The sequence below is a fragment of the Apis laboriosa genome, unplaced genomic scaffold (genome assembly GCF_014066325.1).
Source record: "Apis laboriosa isolate Shangri-la unplaced genomic scaffold, ASM1406632v1 scaffold19_cov150, whole genome shotgun sequence".
Classification (NCBI taxonomy): Eukaryota; Metazoa; Arthropoda; class Insecta; order Hymenoptera; family Apidae; genus Apis; species Apis laboriosa.
Window position 1 is genome coordinate 2,251,484 of NW_025222278.1, and position 27,660 is coordinate 2,279,143.

Genomic DNA, 27,660 nt, shown 5'->3' on the forward strand with positions numbered 1-27,660 from the left:
TTCGGGTCAATTAACCGAGTCGTGAGATATATTAGCCACCCTGCGGTCCGTTCGCCTTTCGTGGATCTCGACACTTTATTTACGAGGGGATGGCCTGACGGAGAGAGGAAGACGCCCGACGCAATCTCGCCCGGCGGATCTCCACGCTTCCGGAAGCTGTCCGTATCCCGCTCCATCCACCCAAACTTACTCTCAAAGATTCCACTCGAGAAATTTTTAGAAACCTAATCCCAATGAAATTTTCAATCGGATTCTTCCAACAATCGACTTAGAATGACTGGAGCTCACGAACTCCAGTCATTCCAATTCCAATTCCATCTGGATCTCGTCGTCGTCATCGAACCACCCCTCCAATCGAGGATCCTCCACGTCCACGATAAGATCCGGCGTGTCGTTGCCAGCTCGTGCCGCGGAGCTGCTCCTTAAGAAGGGTGAGAAGTGTCACTAGGTTTTATGTCGCGTCCACCACGACCACGTCGAACGGTCGAAAGAAAGAGAGAAACAGAGAGAGAGAGAGAGAGAGAGAGAGAGAAAGGGAGAATAGGAAGCGAGACAGAGAGGTCCGGGAAAGGAGGATGCGGACGGAGGGAGGGGGGAAGAGATCCCTGAATGGAGATAGGAGGCACGAGGGGCCGACGGAGCTTTTGGCTGTCGCGCGAAGGTTTCGTGAGAGTAATTTGTCGTGCGACCACCTCCGGGAATGTTTAAATGAATTGCTCGGGGTGGGCCCCACCACGAGTCCTCGGGGACTTTTATCGGCGCGACATCTTGTATGGGAATGCGGGCCCAACAGGAATAAACAGGCGAACCGAAACCCGCGCCTCTGAGCGAGAGGAAAAGAGGGAGAGAGAGAGAGAGAGAGGGAGACGGGTGTTACTCCTCCTCTCCCTTCCTCCTCTATCTGGGGTATGGGTGCTGGAGTCGACTTACCTCCCAGTTGGTTTATTGCTCAATCCGCGCTCACGGCTAATGGATTCGTCTTCGCCGGCCCCGATGCATGCCTACGTACCTTAGACACGCATTGACCACCACCTGCACGACCGTCGATCCGTCCCTCTCCAAATGTCTGAACCTTCTTCCCGATCTCCCCTCTCTCTGTCTCTCTCTCTCTCTCTCTCAGTTTCCAACCACCTTCTCCTTTGGATCCGTTGTTGAGTGCTAAGGGGACCCTCGATTTACGAGCGAACACGGTTACACCGCTAAGGGGACGTTGACGCGCTCCTTTGCGGATTTCAACGAGGCGCGTGAATTTGCTCGTTTCGAGGAGGCTTGGAATACGATGGATGTTGGGAATAGGATGGTTGGGAAAGAGGTTGGTTGGTTGGATGGATGGTTGGATGGATGGATGGATGGATGGATGGATGGATGGATGGATGGCGTGGAAGAGAAATTCGTTTCGATCGCGCTGCCGGTAAATAAGTGGTAAATACGAATTATTCCACTCGAGCCGATTCAATAGGAAAGAGGGAAAAAATTTTACATTTCATTCATTCGGAAAGGGGAACTTTTACGTTCGAGCAAATATTTATTAAACGATATTCGATTTTATTTTTTATTCACTTAACAATTTTCACGGTTGAAATCAATTTTGCATTCTATCATTGGCAAATTATAACTTCGTTACCCAGAGCCCCTAGCATGCCCCGTTCCATTCGCAATAATCCACGCGTATAACTATCGACGTATCGAAAAGCGTTCGGCGAACGCTGTTAAGCCGCGGATGATAAATTTCTCGTAAAGCTCATCTCGTTATCTCCTTGTGGCAGAAATATTATCCAAGCGAGCCTCTTGTTTACGACATCAAAGGAACGCGAACTTGCAATAATTCGTTTAACGCTATCCGCTTTTTTCAACACGCTAATCATTTTTTCAATTTCGAAAATTTTCCTCACCCTTTATTTTTCTTTTTTTTTTTTTTTTTTTTTTTTTTTTTTTTTTTTTTTTTTTTTTTTTTTTTTTCTTTACATTTCGACAATTGGCGTAAATATATTGTAAATTTATTTTTTTTACACCGATTACGCTGATCAGGAAAATTGAGAGATGAAAAATTCGGTTTGTTATTATTATACCGTTATTATTAATTGGAAGAATAAAGTTAAAATCGATGGTATAGAGAATTGATAAAAAGAAAAAACGGGAGTAAAAATGATTGAAAAAAATTGAAAAAAAATTACGATCGTGGTAAAAAAGGTTATTTTCATTTTTCTCAAAAATATGTACCATAACAGACTTTCTCTTTTGAAATTATCACAGGTAAAAAGTGAATTATCTTTTGCCACGATTCAGAATTCCATTGGACAATGCGAGAGAGGTGGCGATAAATTTCATTTAATATTACTTAAATTTGTTTTCGATCAATGGAAAATAACCGATAATTTTCAATTCGTATAGCTTGCAAAATTTTCAAGTATTACTCGAGAATAATCCACTTTACAATATGCAATGCAATAAAAAAGGAATGCATATAATTCTCTCTTAAAAGCACATATTCAACCCGCAATATCGATAAGATAGGATAACGAGTAACTTTCTTGCATGTCCACTCTCAACGTACGGATCTGTTTGAAGCTGCAACATCGTTTGCTTCCTGGGAATGAAAAATCTACTTTCTACTTATCCGTACCACTTAACAAAGACAATAAAGTTCCACAAACCCGTTCAATTTCTACAAAATCGCCAGCAATTGCTGTCACTGCAAAAGTGTGAATGAATTACGAATCATTATTTTAATAAAAAAATGTTAAAATAACCCAAAGATAAATCTAAAACTATATATTCGACTCAACATCTTGGCAAGAAATTCAAATATCGGATTAAAATGCAAATTCGATCTCACGTATCATTATTTTAGTAAAAAATTAAAATTAAAAAATAACTAATTAAAATTAAAAATAGCCTAATTTCAGAAAATTCGATGAAATTATATAATTTCATTCAATTTCTTCTCAAAAAAAAACGAATGAAGAAAAAATTAAAAAACAACAAAGTAAAGTCAAAAAATCCAATATTCAATTTGCAAACATTAATTTAAGTTCCATAACTTAACATCGTTTAATGAATATCGTTCAATTTCTGGAAAACTTTATTAAATTCTCCAAAAATATAAAAATTACGAATCATTATTTCGATAAAAAATTAAAATAACAGACCAAAATCAAAAGACCCAATATTCAATCTATAATCATTGAAAAAAGTTCCATAATTTCGTGCAATTTCCAGAAAACCATCGACAATCCTTCTTAACTTCTCCAAAGCTATAAAAATCACGAAGGTATAAAAATCATAGTTCCGATAAGAAATTGAAACAAACGAAAGTCAAAAGATACAATATTTAATCTCTATTAAAAAAAGTTCCAATCTTCGTAATTTTTATATTTTTGGAAAAATTAATAAATAATAATTTATTATTTATTAATTAAAGTAATATTAATAATAATTTTCCAGAAATTGAATGAGATTATGGAACTTAAATTAATGTCTACAAATTGAATATTGGTTCCAATTTCCAAAAAAACCATCGACAATCCTTCTTAACTTCTCCAAAGCTATAAAAATCACGAATCATACTTCCGATAAAAAATTGAAACAAACCAAAATCAAAAAATCCAATATTCAATCTCTATTAAAAAAAGTTCCAATCTTCGTAAGTTTTATATTTTTGAAGAAATTAATAAAGTTTTCCAGAATGAGGTTATGAAACTTAAATTAATGTCTGCAAATTGAATATTGGTTCCAATTTCCAAAAAAACCATCGACAATCCTTGTTAACTCCACCAAAGTTATAAAAATCACGAATCATACTTCCGATAAAAAATTGAAACAAATCAAAATCAAAAAATCCAATATTCAATCTCTATTAAAAAAAGTTCCAATCTTCGTAAGTTTTATATTTTTGAAGAAATTAATAAAGTTTTCCAGAATGAGGTTATGAAACTTAAATTAATGTCTGCAAATTGAATATTGGTTCCAATTTCCAAAAAAACCATCGACAATCCTTCTTAACTTTTCCAAAAGTATAAAAATCACGAATCATACTTCCGATAAAAAATTGAAACAAACCAAAATCAAAAAGTCCAATATTCAATCTCTATTAAAAAAAGTTCCAATCTTCGTAAGTTTTATATTTTTGAAGAAATTAATAAAGTTTTCCAGAATGAGGTTATGAAACTTAAATTAATGTCTGCAAATTGAATATTGGTTCCAATTTCCAAGAAAACCATCGACAATCCTTCTTAACTTCTCCAAAGCTATAAAAATCACGAATCATAGTTCGTGATAAAAAGTTGCGAAACAAACAAACCAAAAGATCGAAAGATCCAATATTCGATCTGCAGTCATCGAAAAAAAAGTTTCCCAACCCGGTTCGATTTCCGGGAAAAGCAGGGGCAATCCCTGTTAACCTCTGGAAAGGTGTGAACGTTACGAATCATCGTCGCGATAAAAGACGACCGTCGCGCCGGTTACAATGCTCGGTCGAGCTGCCCGTACCTACCTGTACGTGTTACCCGTACGCAGTAAAGTTTATCTCGCGAGTGTCCGCCACCGACCACCATGGCTCTTACCTGCGGTTCCATACCTGGCCGTGTTTATACGCGCCTAACTGCCGGGACAGTTGGAACAAGACAGGAGAAATAGAGAGAGGACAGACGGAAACGAAGATAGGGTACCACACCTTCAGGGAGTTGATTTCACTCGGCGATTCGCGTGGATCAACTGGCCAATCACTTACTCGATTTTACTGCCGGGTCTGGAACGATATTATTTGAAACAATATTTCGAGTTAACAGGTTATCATCATTTGTCTCGTGTTAATTGCTTAAAATAATAAAAGGTTAGGTCAACGAGGTTCTGTCCAATCGATAAACTCTTGGTAATGGAATTTTTTAAAAAAATAGATACTTCTTTTCTTTAAATTTAATCGAATTCTTTCTTCCTATTGATAATAATGTAACAAACGAGGAAACGTATTTTATAAGAGTTAAATTATAATTCGCGTTTCTTTTTAAGAGCGATCAGTGCAGTAGCAGATTTTGAGGTTAGGTTAGGGTGTGCCTATTGAGAAATTCGGGATGACTGGATGGTTTCCAGGTGATTTTTTTAGGGCGACAGTTTTAAAGTAACGATCCTTGCGAATGGACAGGTCTCGGTGTGGGAGTTCTGAATGATTTTGGTGGAGGAAGGTTGTTTTACACGGGGACTATGTTTTTCGGTCTCGGCGTGGGCTGAATGGGTTTGGGGTAAGAAAGATCTTTTTTTGGTCAGGTTGAATCGTAGAGCAGTTTTATAGTTCGCTTCTTCGTAAAATAGTTCTTCATTTATTTTTTTTTTCTTATCCTCTGGAATAATTTATCGTTGAAGGTAATTGGAGAATGATATTGTTAACCCATATAAATAACACTCACACACGTAGTCGTTTATCTCGTATTGCGAAAGTATCATTCTCATTTTCGTTCTCCTGTTTTATTTTTAATTCCCTTGAAAATCTTGAAGAAGATAAGGTGATGACAATAAGCTCTATTCGCGGAGGCATACAAGTTCTATATTCAGTGAAAGTATATTATAACGACTTTTCAGGAGCGAAGTATAAATAGATCTATCGGTCCTATGAACGTTATGAATGAACATATAAGACGTTAAACCGGTTTAAGAACGAAAGCAGAAAATAATTTATTCTCTTTCTTCACTTTGTTTCCCTTTCAAGATGTTTAAAAATAATGATGAAAACGTTCCTTCTAACAGAATCGTGATTCATTACTCGAGATACGGCAAGATATCACGAAGAACATTATTCCAATGCGAAACATTAATACCATCTATTATTAAAATTCAACTGAAAAATCGTTTCATTAAGCAACGATTAAAAAATTCCTCGTTGACAATCGTTCGACGTAAAACCAAAAATTATAATCGATCATCCAACCACGTATCACGCGCATTAATCCTCCTACTTTCCCTAAATTAAAAAAAAAAAAAAAAAAAAAACAATTTCAATCCAAAAGCACACAAAAATTCCTCACGTGCCCCAAAAGCAAAAAAAAATTAATATTTACCTTCTCTTTCCTACCTTCTTCCTTGAGAACACCATTAACATCTCTCCTCCCCCCTTCCCTCCATCGATGGAAGAAACAAAAACGAAGAAGAAAGGACGCGGCTTTCGCAACCCCATAATCGGGACGATCCTCCTCCATCCACCATGGGCATCGGTTCGGGCCGCGGTTTCCGCGCGAGGACACCCAGTGTTCAGCTGAATGAACAGAAGAAGGAAGATATCGAACCGGTTCGTAACTAAAATAGAGGATGATTTCTTCTTCGTTCGCCCCCTTTTTCCTCCCCCTCCTCCTAGCGGCGCATAACGGCGGTGGTACGGTTCGTGGGGCGGTGTTGTGACGACGCGACCGGTACCTATATAGTAATAATGTGACATGGTTGTCGGTCGCGCGTCGTCGGCTCGCACCAGGAGGCCTTATCTTACGGTGAACGGGGCCTCCATCCACGGGCCCCCTGTGAAGCGTATACGGAGAGGGCCTCGGGTCTGGCACGCGGCACACCCCCGTATGCACGCCACTCGTCTCCACGGGATTCCACTCGGCCTAGCTCTCCTCCTTTCGACCACGAGCGGGAGCCGTGCCCTCCTCGTCCGACTTTCGGGGAAGAAGGGAGGGGGGGAGGTGGGGCCCTCTCGGTGTCCCACCGAAATCACCGTCCATCGAGCTGATTTCATTATGAATGCTTCTTTATCGTGTTGTCGGTATTGTTGTTAATAGGAGAACCTCGCGGCGCTATCCCCCTCTAGGGGGGGGAAGAGGAGGGGAAGGAGAGGAATTTATGGGCCAGGAATTTGTACGCCCCGCGGTACGCGGTACGTTACGGTATTCGAAATACGGTGTTATAGCGCGTTTCGGGGAGGATTATTTTTAACTTTGGTTGCCGTTCCACTTGGTTACCGTTTTCGCCTTGGACTTTTTCATGCGAAAACTTCGTGTTTCTCTCTCCCTCGATTTATCCGTTTAACAATGAACAAGGAGTACCTTCCTCTGCTCTCTCTCTCTCTCTCTCTCTCTCTCTCTCTCGATCTCTCTCTCGATCTCGATTTCGATCTCTCTCGATCTCGATCTCTCTCGATTTCGATCTCTCTCGATTTCGATCTCTCTCGATTTCGATCTCTCTCGATTTCGATCTCNTCTCTCTCTCTCTCTCTCGATCTCTCTCTCTCTCTCGATCTCTCTCTCTCTCGATCTCTCTCGATTTCGATCTCTCTCGATTTCGATCTCTCTCGATTTCGATCTCTCTCGATTTCGATCTCTCTCGATTTCGATCTCTCTCGATTTCGATCTCTCTCGATTTCGATCTCGATTTCGATCTCGATCTCTCTCGATCTCCCCACCGCGTCGCTCCTCTTTTTCGCCATTCTAACAAGCGAAACGGAGTGAACAGCGGTCGGCACGCACGTGATTTCCACCTATACACGTCCTCGCGGCCGGTGGAGGAGGCGACGAGATCTCTCTCCTCCGGTACACCCACGAGACGAGGCAAGAGCTCGCCATTAAGGGACACGGATATTTCATCTGCGCAGTCATCGCATATTTCGATTTCTTCCCTGTCATCCGGCCGGCTCGTACGGGTCACTTCAAAGGAGCTGCCTTCGAGCCCGTACAATATACCTATGTACCATGTCCCTCCTTCTCCTCCTTCTCCTCCTCCTTCTTCTTCTTCTTCTTCTTCTTCTTCTTCCTCTTCTTCTTCTTCCTCTTCTTCTTCTTCTTCCTCTTCGTCCTCCTCCTACTTCGTCGTTTCTCTTCGTCCCCGGTATGTTTCGATGATTTTCTAGCGGACCACGGACAAAGGTGAAACATCGATCGATATTTTCTGGAGTACACGGACCGACTCTGTGATTAATTCAGGAATGTTTCATGCGCTGTTCCTCTGATGCATATTTAAACGAGTGATTGGTCATTGTTTGTCTCGTTCGTTCGTTCGGCTTATCCGAACGAAACGACTCGTGGGAAGGAATCGATCGATGGGGAATAATATTTCCGCGGAATCGTTTTCGAAGCTTCGAATTCGTTTTTTTTTTTTTTCTTTTTTTAATGGCGATAATTAAACTTGACGACTCGTCGTTTCGGTGACGAAGAATCGAAATGTATATAAATATACAAAGGACGTTGAAAAGAAGAAAAAATATTGGAAAAACGGGAGTAATAAAATTAGCAAAATAATTTCGGTATGCAAAACACGCGAATCCAAGGAGAGAGGATCTCGAAAAAAAAAAAAAAAAGAAAAGAGAAAAGAGAGAAAGGAAAAAAAAAAAAGATCTCGAGTATCTCTGCTGCAATCGTTTCTCGAAAATACTAGTGTCAAGAACGGCTCACGGATCGACTTAAGAACCTCCTGAAACCCGATGCCTCTTCTTCTCTCTTCATTTCTTTCGTGCGGCATTGTCCTCCCCTCGGATTCCGAAACACGCATCACGATTAAATCCCCCGTGGAATTTTAAAGCAGACACCTACGTCGAAAAGCGGAAAGTGTGAACACGGCGGAGAGACAGCCGGTGGGCGCGCGCAACTCGTTATTAATTATCAGTCGCTTCGTTGTCTCGGATTTTTCTTTCTTCTCGCCCGTGCACGCTCGAGAGTTAACACCTGTTACGCTCTCTCTGTTTACGGCATAATCGGTGACGAGGTGTTTCCTCGAACCGCAAGTGCAAGATTTATGATCTTGAATCTATAATTCCGCTATTATATGATTTATCGAATAAGAATAAATTTTGTTTCATTGTCAAAATAGATTAATGATTTCGACGCGTGGAATCATCTTAGAAATTTCTTTTTCTATGTAAAGATTTGGATTTACAGTTATAGCGAACAGAATTGGATTCCTAATCCATCGGATGCAAATCTTGGATGTTGTATGCCAGCGAATCTTGAATCCTTTAACTGCGGATACTTTTAGCACAGCCGATCTAAACGCGAAAAAAAGAAAGGAAAAGAAATATTTTATCAAAATCAAATCATAATACTCAAAATATTTATTGATTTCCAAAACAATAATTGTCATAAGTCGTTCATCAAAATATTTAAAAAAGTATTCGTATTCTTGGGACTCTATATCTACATCAAAATTAACATTGTCGTTTATATATCACGCAAGAATTAAAGAGTTGAATATAAAAAGAAATATAAATATAAAAAGAAAGGGATGATGATATTCCCAATATAAAACAATTTCAAAATTTCAAAATCGCCGTATCTTAAAATTTCTCTCATCTTCTTTTTTTTTTTTTTTTTATTTCCCCTCATCGTGAAAACGGGTGACGTATAAAATGGCCGACGCTATCGAATTCCCCCCCTACTTTATTTTCCCCTCCCCGAGGAACCCGTGAACGGCGCCAACATGCCGTTAAAAAAGTGAACGATCAACGAACAGAAAACGGAGAGAGGGGGTGAACGAAGGGGAAGAAAAAAATCGAAGAGAAAGAAGTTGTCAAGCGTTCATATCCCCCTTCCCCCTTTTCTCTCTCTCTCTCTCTCTCTCTCTTTCGAGGAAGGATTAGCGGAATTAATAAACCTTTTAACCTTAACGTCGCCGATAAATTCTTATTTATATTATAATCTCGCCACGGAGCCACCATCACGGACGTTTCGCCGCGTCGTCACTTCGTAAACTCGTCGAATAAATTCCAACGTGGCGCTACGTTCCGTTTCTAACCTCTCGAGAGGATCACTCGTTAGGATGCGTCAGCTTCGCTCACCCTGTCGCGCTACGTGAAACACGCGTGGCCGTGGAGGAGGAAAAGTGGACGTTAACGAGTATGTCCTCGTAAAGAGAGGGGATAGCTCGACTAGGGGAATTGAACGCTCACGGTTTTACGATTATTAAGGTTGATTCGGCCCGATTCGTGGGAAAACGAAGCGGAGGATATTCGATGTGGAGAAATTTCGACCGTTATATCAATCACCTTTCTCGCAATTGACGCGCAATGAGGTGTGTGCATAATCACACGGATCGACGTTTGTCGATTTTTCAACTCACTCTCCCCTCAGGTCACGTTCTTTGAACTGAACTCGTACCTTACTTCGCCTCCTCCAACGACGAATCTCCAACATCGACTCTCTCGAAAATCCACAAAGAGAGAGAGAGAGAGAGAGAGAGAGAGAGAGAGAGAGAGAGAGAGAGAGAGAGAAAGAGAGAGAGAGAAATCAAACTCTCTCTCCATTATCTCATTTTGTACCACCGATTCGGGAACACCTCGTGCAACAACGGTATAATCTTATCAACCTTCCTCCCCCGAGAAGTCTGAAAAGAATCCAGTAGTGTCCCAAGAATCGACGCGAAGATCCCACGATGCGCGTGTTTCAATTAATAAGGCCACGTATATATACCATCCGTACCTGGTCATCCTCCTGGAGCAGAGGGAGTATCCCTCGAGATGAATCAGCCGTGTAAATTATCGAGCGGCGTTATCTCTCGGGCGTTGGTATTGGGTGCTCTGGGGTACCTGCTCTGGCCCGAAGCATTCACACGTAAAATTACGTTATCTGCTCGTTTCCATGGGAGGCGAAAGAGAGAGAGAGAGAGAGAGAGAGACGTTTGAGCAGTACTCTTGGACTCGCTACAGGTAGATAGATCGTCGTCGTACGACTCGACGTGTCGAGAGAGAGGGAGAGAGAGAAGAGGAGGCGCGCGTAAAACGATCGAGGGAACGGGCAGGATCGCATAAACTGTGGAGATTTAAGCGGCTCGGGTCCGTTCTCCAGCGGACGAGGAAACCATCTTCCATGCCGACCACCATGGCTACGCTCTTAGCCTCGCCGCTCTGCAACACCGAACAATGTTTCACTGAAAGGTGAAGCTAAATGTCAGGCGGCCGCCGATCCTTACGGCTTTTAGGGGAGAAGATATTGAAAATGAAATCGGGAAAATATCATTTCAATTACTTGGAGGAGCGGGGGAGGGGTTGGGGAGGGGAGTTGCTTTATTGGAGTTGGATACGGGACGGATATGGTGACAGGTAAATGAGGCGAGAGGGATGGAAGCGATAGCGAGCGCCTTGAGCGGAGTTAGGAAGCTATATTGGTCGTGTGTGGACACGAGGCCAAGGTATGGGGCGACAATTTGATTATCCTCGTCGTATTTCACCGTGGCCGTGTACACGGAGATTCTTGCTGCTTCGATGGTTTTTTTGTTATATATTAAATGATATTTTTAAGTCCATTAAGTTGTTGATCGTTCGTGTTATATCGTGCTTCCCTGGGTGCCGAGAATTTCTCGTTTCCTTGTTTTTTTTTTTTTTTTTTTTTTTTTTTTTTTGGTACTTAAAGCGAACTCTAATCGGAAGAATCAGTGTCGAGACCTAACCTCAGCCACTTTCGATCGCGATCCAATGTATTATTATCCTTTTCTTCTTCGATCGAGTTTCTATTTTAGTCCCGTCAACTGTGACGAGGTTCTTTACAAGCTTTGTCCATACGCTTATTAATGCGTATGGACAAGTATTTCCGATCGAAATAACGTTGATACGGAATAAATGGTGATACCGAATGATGCGAATAAGCGACAAATGGACACTCGGTCCGTTGGATGAAAAGAGATGGAGATACAGAATGACATACCGCGCCGCGGCGTGGCGCGACGATGCAACTGTGAGATAAAGCTGTCTCGCTCTATCTCACTTCGGCTAAGTATCAATTGCTCATAACTCAATAAATAAACTTCAATTTCTGTGGTCATCTTAGTATCATCTAGTATCAACTATAAAACTCAAAAGTTGTACGAATATATTAAACTTTTGTTATAAAAAAGTTATATATACTGATTTTATAAAATTGAAAATCGAGAGAAGAATAAAATGATTTTTCGTTAAAAGTCAAACGATACAATAAATATTTTTATTACACATTTTAGCTATACGATAAATGAGATGATAAAAGAAAAATAGTAGATAATATTAGAGAAAAAAAATAATCGATCGATAGACCGATATATGGAAATGTTTTCTCACGATTTTTATTTGTTATTTTATAATTTATTCATGAAAACGTCGAAGTGTAAATCTGATAACTCGCAGTTTGCTCGAAACTATCATTAACATTATTTGCATTGGTTGCATTAAAGATAACAAATAACCGATAATCGAATGGAGATCGAAGATTTAGAGGCCCCGAGGTCTTTCAAACGAAGAAACGATCATGGTCGTGAGAATGCTCCTTGCTCATTTGTCTATTTTTTTTTTAATAATTGTGCAAAAGGTGAGGCAAATGTCGTGACTAAATCTAATAGAATACATAAAATACGAATTGTGAAATGAAGTGTGGAAGTGAGGACGTTATGAATGTTGAAAAGAAAACTGAAAACGTGATATGCCGTTGTACGTCAACAACAATGCAACCATAACTTCAACATTGCACGAACAATGATCCACGTCTATTTTTATTATTAAATGCAACACATTTAATAATAATTTATATTATATTATTACATTATTATTTAATTTATATTTATATTATTACATTAAATGCTCACATTTAAATTCAAATTCAAAAAATATTGTAAAAAAAAATTAAAAACAACTTAATGCAATATCCAAACATTAATACATTAAAATCTCCTCCATATCTCCATATCGTTTAAATAATAAACTGATTAAATAATAAATCATCACACCAATACCAAAATACTCATAAATTAATATATAAATAAATTTTTCTTCTCGAATCTTTTTTTATCAGAATTTTTACTAACAATTAAAATCTCCATATCTCCATATCGTTTAAATAACAAACTGATTAAATAATAAATCATCACACCAATACCAAAATACTCGGATAAATTTTTCTTTTCGAATCTTTTTTTACCAGAATTTTTACTAACAATTAAAATTTCCATATCTACATATCGTTTAAATAATAAACTGATTAAATAATAAATCATCACACCAATACCAAATACTCAGATAAATTTTTCTTCTCGAATCTTTTTTTACCAGAATTTTTACTAACAATTAAAATCTCCATATCTACATATCGTTTAAATAATAAATCATCACACCAATACCAAATACTCAGATAAATTTTTCTTCTCGAACCTTTTTTACCAGAAATTTTTATTTTAACAATTTTAGAAATATCGTTCCGATAACATTTTCCAATTCGTTGGAGATCTTGGTGAAATAAAGTTTATGCACAGGACGAACAGCTTGTCCCGGTGAATATATTCACTGCACTGACTTAAGAGGTTAACTATGCCCGGCGATATTTCAATAGGAGGCGAAGCAAATATCATGTTCCAGCCCAATCTGACGGAGGGGGAGGGGGAGGGGGAAGCGGCGAGAGAATAAACTGTAAAACGTGTAAATCAATGAAGTAATGTAAAGGTGTAGGGATATATATTGGTAACGTAATAAGTAGTCGGATCGTATGTACGTCGTCAATGCGCTTTAAAGCTGGCCCCACACGATTTGTATTCTTGCCTCTCCCCAATGGAATTTCGCTTCTTGTGAAAAGAATTCATGGAGATATATTTATACGCTTATTCTTACGTGGAAATTATGCATTTATTATTATATGCTTCTTCTTTCTCATAGGATCTTCTTCTTTTGGAAAAAGAAGCGACGATCGGATTTAATAGATCGTTATCGAGATCATTATGATCTATTCGTTGGATGACGATATGATATTGATTTCCTTGATGACCTTGAAATATATCGAGGAAGTATATTAGGAAAATTAATTAATAAATTTGCAAGCGGAGTAACAGTGTGAACAGTGCTTAAGAGAGAGAGAGAGAGCGGAATTCCGTGCGTACAAATATGTGAAATAATAAAATAATGAAACATAGCTAACGGAGGGTATAAGTCGGTAATATAATAAGTAGTGGTGGATCGTGCACGCTCAAGTATGGGTGGAAAGAGGAAAACGGTCGAAGAAGCTTCTCAGAAATCCGTACGGTCATTCTGTATCGATATTACAGCAGTCTTCGTTACCTTAAAGACGTAATATCATGGCAACATGCGAGTATAGTTTTCCTTCATAGGATTCTTATATTCGGTACATTCTTGAAGTCGTGGATGAAATTTGAAACTGCGCCAACGTGAAGTAAATATTTGCTTGATATATTTCGCGCCTTTCTTTGAAAACTATCTTTTTTTTTTTTTATTCTTATAAAGCTTTTTGTGTATTCGTCTATAAAACTTCTGTCTTATATAGTTTTTTTTTTTTTTTTTATTGAAGAAATTGTGATATCTTTAAAATGATATCTTTAAAATATCTAAAAAATGTTTTTTTTTAAGAGCAAAATTAAAAATTTCTAAGAAATTTCGACAAATTTTTAGATGATTCGATTTTAGCTGATTACGCGATAAAGGAAAAAGGAGAAGATAAAATGGAAGACAAAACGATCTTGTGGAAGGGTAAAATGGCAAGTTGCCATAACTCATCAAGTTGGCTTCACAGTACTTACAGAAACTAATACGCGTGTTTCGTTTGAGTTACTACCCCTCTGTTCTCCACGGTTCATATATTTCTCGTTTATCTCCTATTCCGTTGCTAACTCGGTCATTTAACCGAGAAAGAAAAGGTGAAACAAACAGAAACAAAAAAGAAAGAAAGAGGCTGAACTAACTAAAAGGGAACAAGCGGTTTATACGTTTCTTACCACCATTCGCTCGTTCTCTTTAATCTCTCCATCCTTAATTTTTCATTACATTTCTATTTTACACAACTTTCCATCACATTCCATTCTTCCAAATTAGATTATTTAACTTTTATAATAGACAATAATTTGCAAAGAAATTCGAATATAAAAATTTCTATAACTCAATATTTCAAAATTTGTTGCAATTGTTCTTGACAATTTGTACATATAATCGCATATATAAATCCTAACCTAACCTAACCGTGCGATTCCGTGTTTTATTTTTACATCAAAAAATATTTTACATTAAAAATAGATACTTGATAAAATAATTTTTATCAAGTGGGATCTCGTGGTGATGTTTCCCCTTGAAATTATCTCTTCCCATCCTTTCTTATATTACGAATTATTTAAGGAACGTATAACCATTGTTGGAGAATCAATTTTCCGCGATCTCTTCTCACCTATCCTCTTACACGGTAAAACAAAATAATTCTCGCCCGAAGGGTTTGACAACTAACGCAGACGCAATAACGCGACGCCTAATTTTATGCCTCGATTCGTCGCAGTTGCATCGAGTGCGGCGAAGGGAGAGAGAGAAAAGGGAAGCAAAGAGCAGACCGCAAGTTGTAACGTTTCGCAAGAGATCGCTTATGCGACCGACCATGATCCCCCTCGACCGTAGTTCCTGAATATCCTTTAGACAACGATGATGATGATGGTCGCGCGTTCCCGGCTATACTTGCGGCTGCCCGCAAGAGGGAAGGCTCTCCGAGAAAAGGAACAAGGAAGTCGACGCATGCTGTACGCCATAAATAAAATCGGCGATTCCGTTTCCCTCTCCACCTTCCCTCCATATTTTTTAATTCGAATACAATTTTAATATGTTGATTTTTGGAATCGTGGAGTTTTCAAAATGTCTCCATAAAAAGAAAAGGAACCTAATTTCTTTTTTATCTTCTATCCATATTTTTTAATTCGAATACAATTTTAATATGTTGATTTTTGAAATCGTGGAGTTTTCAAAATGTCTCCATAAAAAGAAAAGGAACCTAATTTCTTTTTTATCTTCCATCTATATTTTTTAATTTAAATACAATTTTAATATGTTGATTTTTGGAATCGTGGAGTTTTCAAAATGTCTCCATAAAAAGAAAAGGAACTTAATTTCTTTTTTATCTTCCATCCATATTTGAGAATTTTCAAATGTCTCAAAGAAAAAAAGAATTTAATTTCTTTTCCATCTTCCATCGATATTTCTTAATTCGTGTACAATTTTAATATATTGATTTTTGGAATCTTCAAATATCTCAAAGAAAAAAAAAATTTAATTTCCTCTCCATCTTTCATCGATATTTTTTAATTCGTATGCAATTATAATATTTTTAGAATTTTCAAATGTCTCAAAGAAAAAAGGAATTTAATTTCTTTTTCATCTTCCATCGATATTTTTTAATTCGTATACAATTATAATATTTTTAGAATTTTCAAATGTCTCAAAGAAAAAAAGAATTTAATTTCTTTTCCATCTTCCATCGATATTTTTTAATTCGTGTACAATTTTAATATGTTGATTTTTGGAATCTTCAAATATCTCAAAGAAAAAAAAAATTTAATTTCCTCTCCATCTTTCATCGATATTTTTTAATTCGTATGTAATTATAATATTTTTAGAATTTTCAAATGTTTCAAAGAAAAAAATAATCTAATTTCTTCTCCATCTTTCGTCGATATTTTTTAATTCGTATTTCAAATGTCCCAAAGAAATTACTCAAAATTCATCCAAAAAAAGAAAAAAGAAATCTAACCTAACTTAAGACAAATAGAATATAAGAGAAGAGAAGAACGAGAAGAAAAAATTGAATGAAATAGCAATTGATCCAAAACGAAAAGGACCAAAAGAAAGGAAAGGAAAAGTAGGGACAAAACGTTATGAATGAAGGAAAAGCGGTATAAGGTGGAGTAGGGTAGTCTCGTAGGATACGTGGGCGAGTGTGTGAGGCTGTGTCACCGCCGGTTGCCCAGGGCGTCCCATCGTCCGTCATCCTGTCCGCCCGTCCGTATTTCGTGGCTTGGCGTACTGGCGAACGAGCGCACGCACACGCGTGAACGCGTTCCGCCAATCACGAGCGGATGCTGGCCGAGCCGCGCGATTCTTTGCCCATTCAAAGTGTCACATTCTTAGGGCAAGGGCGTATTGTAATTTAACACGTCCTCGTCCTTTTCCTACCCTCTCCGAATCACTCATCCATCACTCCCCATCCCATTTTGATCGTTAAATCGAACGAGAAAGTTAGGTCAGATTCATTTCTATCAGAATCTTTCTCGTTCGAACGAATTTAAATTAAAACAAAGAAATATCTCTGAATATTAAAATTTTCCTTTTTTCCCAAATAAATTTTCCGAAAACGAAAATTTCCATTGATTTGAACGATCGAGGTGTAAAAGAAGGGAAGGGGTGTTGAAGCACGCGGCCCCTGGCCCAATAACTGAAGGATACACGCCTGCGGAATTGCGGGTGGCCACCTTCTGCGTGTGCATCCGCCGATCGTATATCGGCAAGTACAACTTCGTTCAGCCGGCTATGGAGACGTTATACCAGGGGCCCCTTGCGCAAAACCATGTACGGCTTGTTACTTATTTATTTATCCGTGGAATCACGCGTAAAACGAAAATGGAAAGGGGTGTATAATCGTGGCACGGCTTTATGAATTCGTCCGCCCAATATTAAACGCGTTCCCGTGTTCGTGTTATGCGTAATTATTGGTTTTCTTTTTCAGAAAAAAGAGACGTAACTTTACGGAGACATAATATTTGGTATTCATAGATTGATCCTCGAAGAGGTATTTCTAGCCATTTCTCGATCCATTCGGAGGGTTGAAGTAAAGGTGAAATTAGAAATAAAGTTTTATCGAGGGAATTGTTCGAATAAATTTTTTATTTTTCGTTCATTAAATAAGTTATTTCGAAACAATTAATCGAAAGATGCATTAGAGTATTAATTTATATAAAAATAATTTAATTTAAATAAATAATTTAATTTAAATAAATTAATTTAAATAATTTATATAAAAAAGAGTATTAATTTATATAAAAATTTTGTTTCGTTTGAAACTTAGGGCTTAAAATAAATAATAATAATAATAATAATATTTAAACTAAACATCTACAAATTCAATAACGTGTATCTGAATATTGATCAAAGATTGAAACTGTTCACTTGTACACAACTTAAAATCAAAATCAATTCACAAAACGAGTCACATGATACATCACGTTCTGTCCTTTTGATCATAATTTTGATGAAAATAAAATAAATCCTTTTTTATCGCTCGTTTCGGATTACGAATAAAAGGCTTCATATTTGACTTTGTAAGTTTTTCCACTTAAAACATTTGTCGTGTAGGAATCACGATTTTCTGCCAGTAGAAGAAGAGTAGAGAAAAGAATAGAGAATTGAAAAGAGAGAGGGATACAATGAAGCAATACTAATGATAAATTGGCAAAAGTTGATTCAAAATTTCGTTAACACTTATGAGATTTTATGATGATTGAAGTGAGAAACGTTATATTTTAATAAAATATTACAAAGTTATAAAAAAATTGAAAAGATTCGAGCGATTTGAAGAATAAAAATATCAATATCTAATGTGTTATAATGAATCAGTGATCGTTTAATGTATTGTACAATGATTTATAAAGGCAAACAAGTTCTGAACAAGAAATTATAAAGATAGGGTAATTAAGACAATTGAATAACACGTATGTTACAACACTTTGTCGTTTTTATCTGTTGAACAACATCAGTTTTGCATCTCAGTTTGCGATAGAACGAAAAGAATTGTGTAGATGAAATAAAGCAGCTCGAGTGAACTTTGATATATGATGAGCAACACATATTTTAAGCATTGAAACATGAAAATAATTACCAGTATCGGTACACGGCTATCATTTCTCGCAATCTGATATCTATCTAAAGTTCAAATCGACGTCTGAATAGAAATTACCAATGCAGGAATTCGATGTAAAGGTTTAATAAAGTGGAAAGATTCATATGTATCGTTGATTAGCATATTAATGGATAAACAAGTTTTTTTTTTTAATTATCCTGATTTTTATCCAGCAATATAGATTAAAAATTCTCGCGTGTAATTTTGCTTCCATTTCAACGATTGCGATTGCAAATTTTCCAATTAAAGATCACCGAATGCTCGAATTCGAATGATTCGAAATTATGGAGGAATTATCGATCGATCGATTTTGTATTTTAGAAAAAATAAATTTTTAATTTCTTGTATCAATCTTCTTGGTATAACGTATCCATAAACATTCTTCAATGTTCCAAATTATATGTTATAAATTTTTAAACTATGTTATTAACAAGATAGAACTTATTTCTGATTTCAATGTATTTTAATGGAGGAATTGTTATTTTATTTTATGGAGGAATTATCGATCGATCAATTTTGTATTTTAGAAAAATATTTAAAAGTTTTTTAAAATATGAAATGTCATATTTTCTTGTATCAATCTTTTATAACATATCCATAAACGTTCTACAATGTTTTTTCTTCCATTTCAACGATTGAGATTGCAAATTTTCGAATTAAAGATCACTGAATGCTGTCGATACCTCGAATTCGAAATGATTCGAAATTATTCGAAGGAATCGATCGATTTTGTATTTTAGAAAAATATTTAAAAATTTTGAAAAATATGAAATGTCATATTTTCTTGTATCAATCTTCTTGGTATAACGTATTCACAAACGTTCCAAATTATACGTCATAAATTTCTAAACTATGTTATTAACAAGATTGTAGAACGTATTTCTGATTTCAATGTATTTTAATGACCAAGAAATCAATTATATATCCGATCTTGCTTTCCAAACTCGTGTCCCCTCGAGCACAAACTATTATTAATACGTCAGAGATATTCCCCCTCCTGTAAATCCAAGTATTACAAGTATTATTTCTTCTGATTTAATAAACCGATAAATAATTATGTCAACAAAATGTTAAACGCGCGTCAATAAATCCCCTTCACGGATCTATCATTCTCTTTCACTCTTAAGCAACTATGTAAATATACCGATTCGAAAAAAATTAATCGCCATTCTGAATCACAAATCTTGAAAATGATAAACAGAAATAGAAAATTTTTACCCGAAAAACTCTCTTCCGAACGAACGAATTTCAAGCCACGAATCGAACTTTGTAAGAAATAAGTAATAAATAAAACCAGTCAACCAACGTCCATCCAAAAGAGGAAAGAAGGGGAGAAAAGGAGGCGAGTTGTAAACTTCAGAATGGAGGGGGGGAGAGGATGAGAGAGGAAAAAGAACGTTTTGGTCCCCCGACACGGCGCGGAAAGCGTATCGTCAGGTAGACACGTATTAAAATCGCATATTAACTCTGTCATTTCCTCATTTAAAAGCGAAGAGAGGTATAAACCGGTAGGATCCAGGAGAGAGGATCCAGGTATAAGATGAAAAGTGGAAAGAGCGGCGGAAAGGGAGAAGGAGATACACAGAGAGAGAGAGAGAGAGAGAGGTTGGAGGACCGAAGCGTTCCACCTCGAGCATGGTGGAAGAGACGAAGGTAAGGATGGGAGTTAAAGGGGACATAGAAGGACCACACGCACGCGCCGCCCACAGATACGCTATCACTTGGCTACAACCAACGTGATCTGCATGCGCATGTCCTCTCTTCGTCACGAACTGGAGAAAAGAAGAAAAGAAAGAAAGAAAAGAAAAAGGAAGAAAAAAAGAAGGGTGGAGGAAGGAAAGAAGAAAGCGAAGGGATGAGAGAAAGGGAGAGGAGGATACCTCCATCTCTCTCTCTCTTCTTTCTTCCTTTTTCTTTTTCTTCTTCCGTTTCACCCCCTTGGCTCACCTTCGCTGATTTAAGGGGTTGGCAGAGCGTCGATAACACGTCTGGTCAGTCCTACTCTTCGTTCGTACGGAATCTCTTCTTCTTCTTCTTCTTCTTCTTTTCTTCTTCTTCTTTGTCTTGCTCTTCTTTTTCCTTCTTTACTGTCGTCGATGGTTCTTCCACTTGGAGCTTAGCGGAACACGTAGTTCCCTGCGTATGGGTATCTTTACACGCGTGCCTCGAAGAAGAGACGATTGGGTTACTCTCCTCTTCCTCCTCCTCCTCCTCTTCGATACCGATGTCACGATCGTTTTGCGACTGGTGGCCTGTTTGACCCGCGACGTCAATGGTGAACCTTTGGATGCCTGTTGAATTTGTTAATTTCGAAGGCATTAAAGTTACGGAATTGGTTGCGAACTGAAATCCTTTTTTACTGATTCTTCGGTAATTTTTTTTATAATAATAAAATTCTCAAACTTGAGATGAAAATAGATAATAAATACGAACAGCCCAGTTTGAATTGAAAAATATCTTTTCACGAAAAAAAAATTGTATCTATTGCACATCCTATTTTTCACAAAAAAAAAAAAAAAAAAAGGATCCTCAAAATCGTCGGAGAACGATATAACAATTCGTATCGTGGATATCAAATCCATCGTATCCGGATTAAAACCGAATTAATTTCACCGCTATAACTGTCAAGAAATTATGTAAATTCGTCTTACAAGACTGGGACACGAGGTTTCACTCGTTCCTTCTTTTCTCTTTCTTCCCTTTTTTCTTTTCCCTTTTCTTTTCTTATTTTTGATCCGGATCGAAATTCCTCGAGTTTCCAAGTTCGAGAACGAACTCCTAGTCGGAGCGGTCTGTTGGAAGAAGAAGTGGAAGTCGACCGGTCGTGCGAGATTCTCCTTATCGACGCGAGCTGTCCCGTGTTCGGGCCCGTTCCCGGGGCCCCGAAATAGCGTATTCGGGGCCCACCTCGTGCCTTTCCAGCACCTACCTTCGAAAAAGAAACGTAACCCTAGACGTATCGCGGTGTCATGTCCCGCGCACCTGGCGGCCTCGTTCTTTGTAACACGATACACGCGTTTCTTCTTCTTGTTCTTCTTCTTCTTCTTCTTCTTCTTCTTCTTCGTCGTCGTCCTCTTCGCTGCTTCTTCTTCTTCTTCTTCTTCTTTAACTAATACTATTATTTCTCCTTTCACTTTGTTGTTGCCTTTCTGTTTTAAGATAGATACTATTTCTTCTTTCAATTTGTTGCTGCTTTTCTGTTAGAGGCATTACTGTTTCTTCTTTTGATTCGTTGCTGTATTTTTTTTTTTTTGCTGTGTTTTGTTGTTATATGCGAGGTATTGTTAAGTATTATTTTTAAAGTGAAAAGAATATTGGAAATAGTTTTGCTTCTTTTATTTTTATAGTATTTTTCTTGGGTTTGGGTTTTTATCCAAACATTGATTATTCGAAAATTAATTATTGAAAATTGATTTGTTCGTTGCTAGAGGAAAGGAAATGGTAAAAAAAAAAGAATAATTACAACGACATATTTAAAAAATAATATAATAAAAGTTTATTTTACACGTACAAACGAAACACAACATGGGCACATAGGTACACAGTGTGAGAGATAAGTTCTTACTCCGGCTACCTATACATGTAATACGTAACATAATTACAGATCTAACGAACATGAATCCATGAATAACATCTTTATATGCAGTTATAATTATATATCTACGCATTAACAACTACGAAATACATACGCAGCTAAATACACGCTAAATATCAAGGACCCAAAGTCCACTTAACATTTACGAATCTTTAAAGTTTCATCTATATTTCACAAATTCAAACGATCACCGATACCATATAAACGTTACTCTTTCGTAGACTTTGAAATCCGTTGAATTTGTTTGAATTCGAAATTAAACGAATAAAAATTTTCTTAATACTTAATTTTATCAAAATTTCTAAAAAATTTACTCTAAATTCGATACAAAAGTAAATATCCCTAAAGTATAATGTCAAGATTTTTCACAATGTCAATCCATTTTCCTCGTTCTCTTTTTATGTCTCATTAATTCCTTCAGGATTTCTAAATCCGTTTCAAAATTAAAATGGAAAAACGAAAGTGGACTCGGTATAAAAATAAATATCCCTAGAAGATATACCAAAGATTTTTCACAATAATTTATAAAACCAATTATAATCCTCTTTTCTTCTCTTTTCGCTATCCTACGAAAATTCCCCAATTTATCCCCCAAAATGGATATCAAACTTGGACTCGGTGCAAATAATAAATGTCCCTAGTACAATATTAGACTTTCCACTATCAGTCTATCGAAACCAATTACCTACTCCTTTGCCCTCCCTTCGCCGATTTCAACGTTCAAAATCCTTGGAAAATTCCTTTATAACTCGTCTCGAAATCGAACGAAGCGAAAAGAAGGACTCGGTAGAATAAAATGTCCCTAGCACGGTGCCGAGACTTGTCACAGTCGATCCACGCGCCCACTAGGACGTCTCTTGCAGCACTACGGCCCCTGTACCAGGCACAGGTATCCCTGGTGGTGGAGGGGACGTCGATACACCCAAATTGTGAGTCAATGAGTGCCTCCTCAGGTCGCAATTCCTGCGGAACACCTTGCCGCAGGAGGCGCAGTGGTAAGGTTTGATGTCCGTGTGCGTGAGAAGATGGGTCTTCAGGTTGCTTCTCTGGTTGAAACTCCTTGCGCACACGGGACATTTGTGGGGCGATTCCTCCATGTGCAGGATCTTGTGCACGGCCAGGGTCCTGCTCTGACAGAATCCTTTTCCACACTCGGCGCATTTGAACGGTTTTTCCTTGCTGTGGATGTACCTGCAACGGATCGATCGATTTTTCCTCTTTCAATTATTGAATTGGCCGAAGATAATTTAATCATATCTCGTATATAGTTTAAAGAGTATAAAAAGTAACGTTAAGTTTTGGATAATTTTAATTGGCGCAAATCAGTTTGATCAATTTAATAAGTCTTTACGTTAAGTTAGTGACGATATCGATGACAGATTTTCAGAAGGTTGGAGTGGTCAGTGTAATGGGATTAAGAGAGATTAGAGGGATTAATGATTGTCGAAACGACGACGCGTGGAAATTTTCGTTTGGATTTTGGAGAACGATTGAGGAGGTTTGTCGTTGGTCTAGGCACGTTGAGGATGCTTGCGTGGGATTTGGGAATTTGTGTGAGAGTTGTTTGTCAATGGTGCAGAAAGTGGATGGTTAAGGTTTTGGTATTGTATGTTAATTAGGATTATAAATAAATTGCTACTTAGTAGAATGAAATACGAAAATCTTTGTTCGCAAATCGTGTCGGTAGCGAATTGTTTAGATGATTGGGATATTAGACAATTATTTATATTATTTGCAGTTTATCTGCAGTGAGTGGAGAGAAGAAAGCTTGTAAATACTTAGACAAAAAAATATAATTTTTCTTAGAAATTTTTATATACGATATATCCATATAAATAATCTAATGAAACTTATTAAGCGACGAAGAAACTTATTAAAATTTATAAGAGTCTATGTATTCTGAAACTATGCTAATATTAAACGCGTTAATAAATTAAGAATTAAAAAAAAAAAAAAACAAGTCGAGATGAATAATTCAACATTTTCAATAAATATTTAAAATAAATAAAGCTATAAAAAAAATTTAAATTATACAAATTACAAAAAAAAAAATTACATCCCAAAAATCCTGACTCTTAAACTAGACTCTGAAAAAAATTAATTCAAAATCCTCGAATCGATTACCAAATATCTTTATCTTCAATTTTTCATTCGAACAATAAACCGAAGCGAAAACATTCCTTCATCTTCTTCGTGAAAAAAAAAAGAGAGAAGAAAATAAAAATAAATCACACAAAGATTATTCAAAAAAAAGGAAAAAAAATAGTAAAAGATACGAGGAATCGAAGAATGCCTAACAGTTGAATTAACGGTTAATTGCGAGCGCGCGCGTCGACATCGTTGGTGATCGATGATCAAAAAATACGAAAAATCGCGATAAATTGTCAGGAAAAATTGTTCGATATTAATTAATAGTAGGGGCCGTCGTCGTAATTACACGTTCGAGCCGTATCATTTCGTTGTATTTAGACGGAATACAGAAGATCGCAATCAATTTGAGCACGAGAGTTGAACGGGGAAGAAAGCGTGTTTCACGAGGTGATTGGGTATATAACTATGCTATCGCCCGATGCGCGCTTCCCTCCGCCAATAAGCATATATAATAGCGGCTTTATCTTCCGTGTCCTTTCCCCCCCCCCCCCCCGATTCGATCCACCCTCGGCATAATTTTTGAATATTAATGATTTCCTGAATAAAGGTGAAAATATTGAAGTCACAATTATGATCGTGACTTCGATCGATCTAACGATTCCTGAATATTTATTTTGTGGTTTAGTACAAGTTTCTGAGATGGATCGAGGATCGTTTTAAAATTGTAAAAGAATTAATCGCGAATTAAAACAGGTTAAAACGAATGAAAAATCGAGTAATTGTTATATGGAATACTTATTGGAATTGGACAAAAGTTATAAGAAAATACGGAAGACTCTATTCTACAAAATTCTACGATTCGACGATTATTAAAGATTATTAAGAATCGGAATTAATTTTAAAAAAGTCGAAAGATCGAAGCGAAAAAGATCGCGATGAGGTTCCAAAGAAATTCGATCAAATCTCAATTCAAAAAAAAAAAAAAAAAAAGAAAAAGAAAAAGAAGAAACGACCTAGAATCCGAACAATCTGACCAGAAATTCTTGCAAAAGAGAATCATGAAACGAAAGCGAATCACACCAGTCCCCTGACTTACCTGTGGTCCCTCAAGTGATCCTGCCGTCGGAAGGCCTTTCCGCAAATGTCGCACGAGTACGGCCGCTCGTCGGTGTGCGTTCTTTCGTGTATCAGCAAATTATAGCTTTTGGTGAACTGGCGGCTACAGAACTTGCAGATGAACTGCTTTTTGGGCCTGGACGCCCTGCACGTCCTCGGTATGCCCGACTCGGCGGAGGTGGAGGTGGCCTGCAGCGGCGACGAGGAGGACAACGACGACGAGGACAGCGAGGACGAGGAGGACGAGGAGCAGGCGGACGACGACGCCGGGGACGTGAAGGAGGAAGCGGCGATCTGGGACAGGGACGCGGAGGCGGCGGTGGTCACCGAACCCGAGCCGATGCGATTCCCATCCGTCGATGATATCCGTCGCAGCAGGGCCTCGTGGTCGGTTGAGGAGGAGGCCGCCACGGATGTGTCCCTCAACAGCGCTTCCTGCTCCTCCAACAGGGCCAAATCCTCGTCGGGGTCCCCGATAAAGTCCAGCCGTGCCTCGTCCTCGTCGTCCCCCGAGGACTGCAACAACCTCTCCGCGGCTAGGTGATCGCTCTTGGTCGGTGTGGTGGAAGTGAACGCGCTCTCCAACCCTGTGTTAACCGGCGAACACCTCTGATTGCCCAATCCGGAAGCGGAACCGGGCGACTGGCCGACACTCGACGCGGTGCTACTCGCGTGGAGGCGATGAAGGGTCAAGTAAGTCTCCAACGCTTGGAGATTCAAGGCGGCGGCCGCGGCATGTCCAGGTGGTAGCAGAGCGACTCTCTGAAGGGCGGCAAGAAGGGCACCTTGGAGTCCAAGAGCGACGCTCTGCAACGTGAAATTGGGCAGTCCAGCCTCTGTCACACTCGCGATGTCTCTGAGCTCGGCGGACGTGGAGGAGGAGGAGGAGGAGGAGGCGGAGGAGGAGGAAGAGGAGGAGGAGGAGGAGGAGGAGGAAGAGGAGGAGGACGGGACCATTACGATTCCCCGGTCCTGCTCCTGGTCCTGTTGTTGTTGTTGCTGCTGCTGCTGCTGCATCCTCCCCCGTCGCTAGAATCGGTCAGGCTGAGGGGCTGCCGACTTGTTGCCGGCAGCATTGGCGAGGTCTGATCCGTCGGTTGGTTGTTTCTGGTTGTTGTTGTTGAGCAGATTTTCGGCTTCGGTTGACTGTCACTGGTCGGTCGAAGGGGCCCGCTGGTTGATCAGGGGCCTCATGCTCGGCGATTTCGGCAGGGTGGACGAACGTGGTGACGGGAAAGAGAGGAGACGCGCGCGATGCTGGCGGTGCGAAGGCGCCTCGACGACTGCTCCTGCCTCTCGCTGCTGGGCACTGCTCGTGGAGACACCTGGTGGCAGGTATCCGAGGCGAGTTGGGACCGTCCGCGAGGAACGGGCCCCGGATTCTGGAGAGAGAGCCACACAGCTGGCCACGCAATTGCTCGCCGTTTCGGCGTAAACGGCGTCGTTCGTAATCTCGCGTGCACGCGTCACTGCGCGCGCGCGCGCGCGCGCGCCACCCGCCCGGCCATAGGGGACATCACCCCTCGACCGTTCTTACGAGATGATTCCGACGCGCTACTTGGGATTTACGTGGGGAGATGGAAAGATAATCGAGGAATGTGGCTCCGATTCGAGTTGTATGTTTGATAATCCCAATGGATTTAGGAGGAGACGCGTTGATCGAAAGCGTGTCGCATCGCACGGAATATAAGAATAGATGCAATAGATTTCTAACTTTTCAACGAAATTACTTGTTTATTCGTTGATGACAATTGTGGCAACCGTTGAGAATATTTGAAAAAATTTTTGTAAAAAATATAGAGAATGTTGGAGATTTTTGAATCGAATTTTCGACGAGGCAATTTCGAGGGAAACTTTGCTACGTTCCATATATAATATAAATGGAAAAGTTGTTTTCTATGAAAACGTGGCTTAATAAATTCGCGCCACCCTTCGTTCTCGACGTAACCGAACAGATTTCGTGGAGCAGTCAGGAAACGTTTCATTCAATTTGTACGTCGCAACAGAGCTCGAAGGTTAAATTAATTTCTGTCTAGGAACGTATCGGTAAATCTCCGCGCTTCTGTGTCCGCGGCTATCATTAAAACGTCGCGAATTAAGAATTATGAGGTACTTACGTAACATACCGTGAGCCGTGAAAGTAATGAACAGCAAATTCTGTCATGGCGAGTGTCACCAGCCACGATACGTACACGTCGGGCAATAAACAATGTAAATACGACGTTGCTTGTTCGTACTCGAGCTATTCGCGCGTTTAACAATCCGAACACGCGGATACAG

At 38.8% G+C, this 27,660-nt stretch overlaps 1 protein-coding gene across 1 annotated transcript; it reads right to left on the reverse strand.

Annotated features, from left to right (window-relative positions):
* Positions 1-22,676: 22,676 nt before the first annotated feature.
* On the reverse strand, positions 22,677-26,397 carry LOC122712170 (protein sister of odd and bowel). Its single transcript, XM_043931587.1, has 2 exons — positions 25,361-26,397; positions 22,677-23,364 (listed from the first exon to the last, which is right to left on the reverse strand). The coding sequence occupies exons 1-2, from the start codon at positions 26,395-26,397 to the stop codon at positions 23,019-23,021; spliced, it is 1,383 nt and encodes a 460-aa protein (XP_043787522.1). The 3' UTR covers positions 22,677-23,018.
* Between the last annotated feature and the right edge of the window lie 1,263 nt (positions 26,398-27,660).

Excerpts from the sequence above, each read along its gene's own strand:
- LOC122712170 (XM_043931587.1), bottom strand. The coding sequence starts at position 26,397 with ATGCAGCAGCAGCAGCAGCAACAACAACAACAGGACCAGGAGCAGGAC. Across the intron at positions 23,365-25,360 it reads GATCACTTGAGGGACCACAG|GTACATCCACAGCAAGGAAA; the intron begins GTAAGTCAGGGG and ends GATCCGTTGCAG.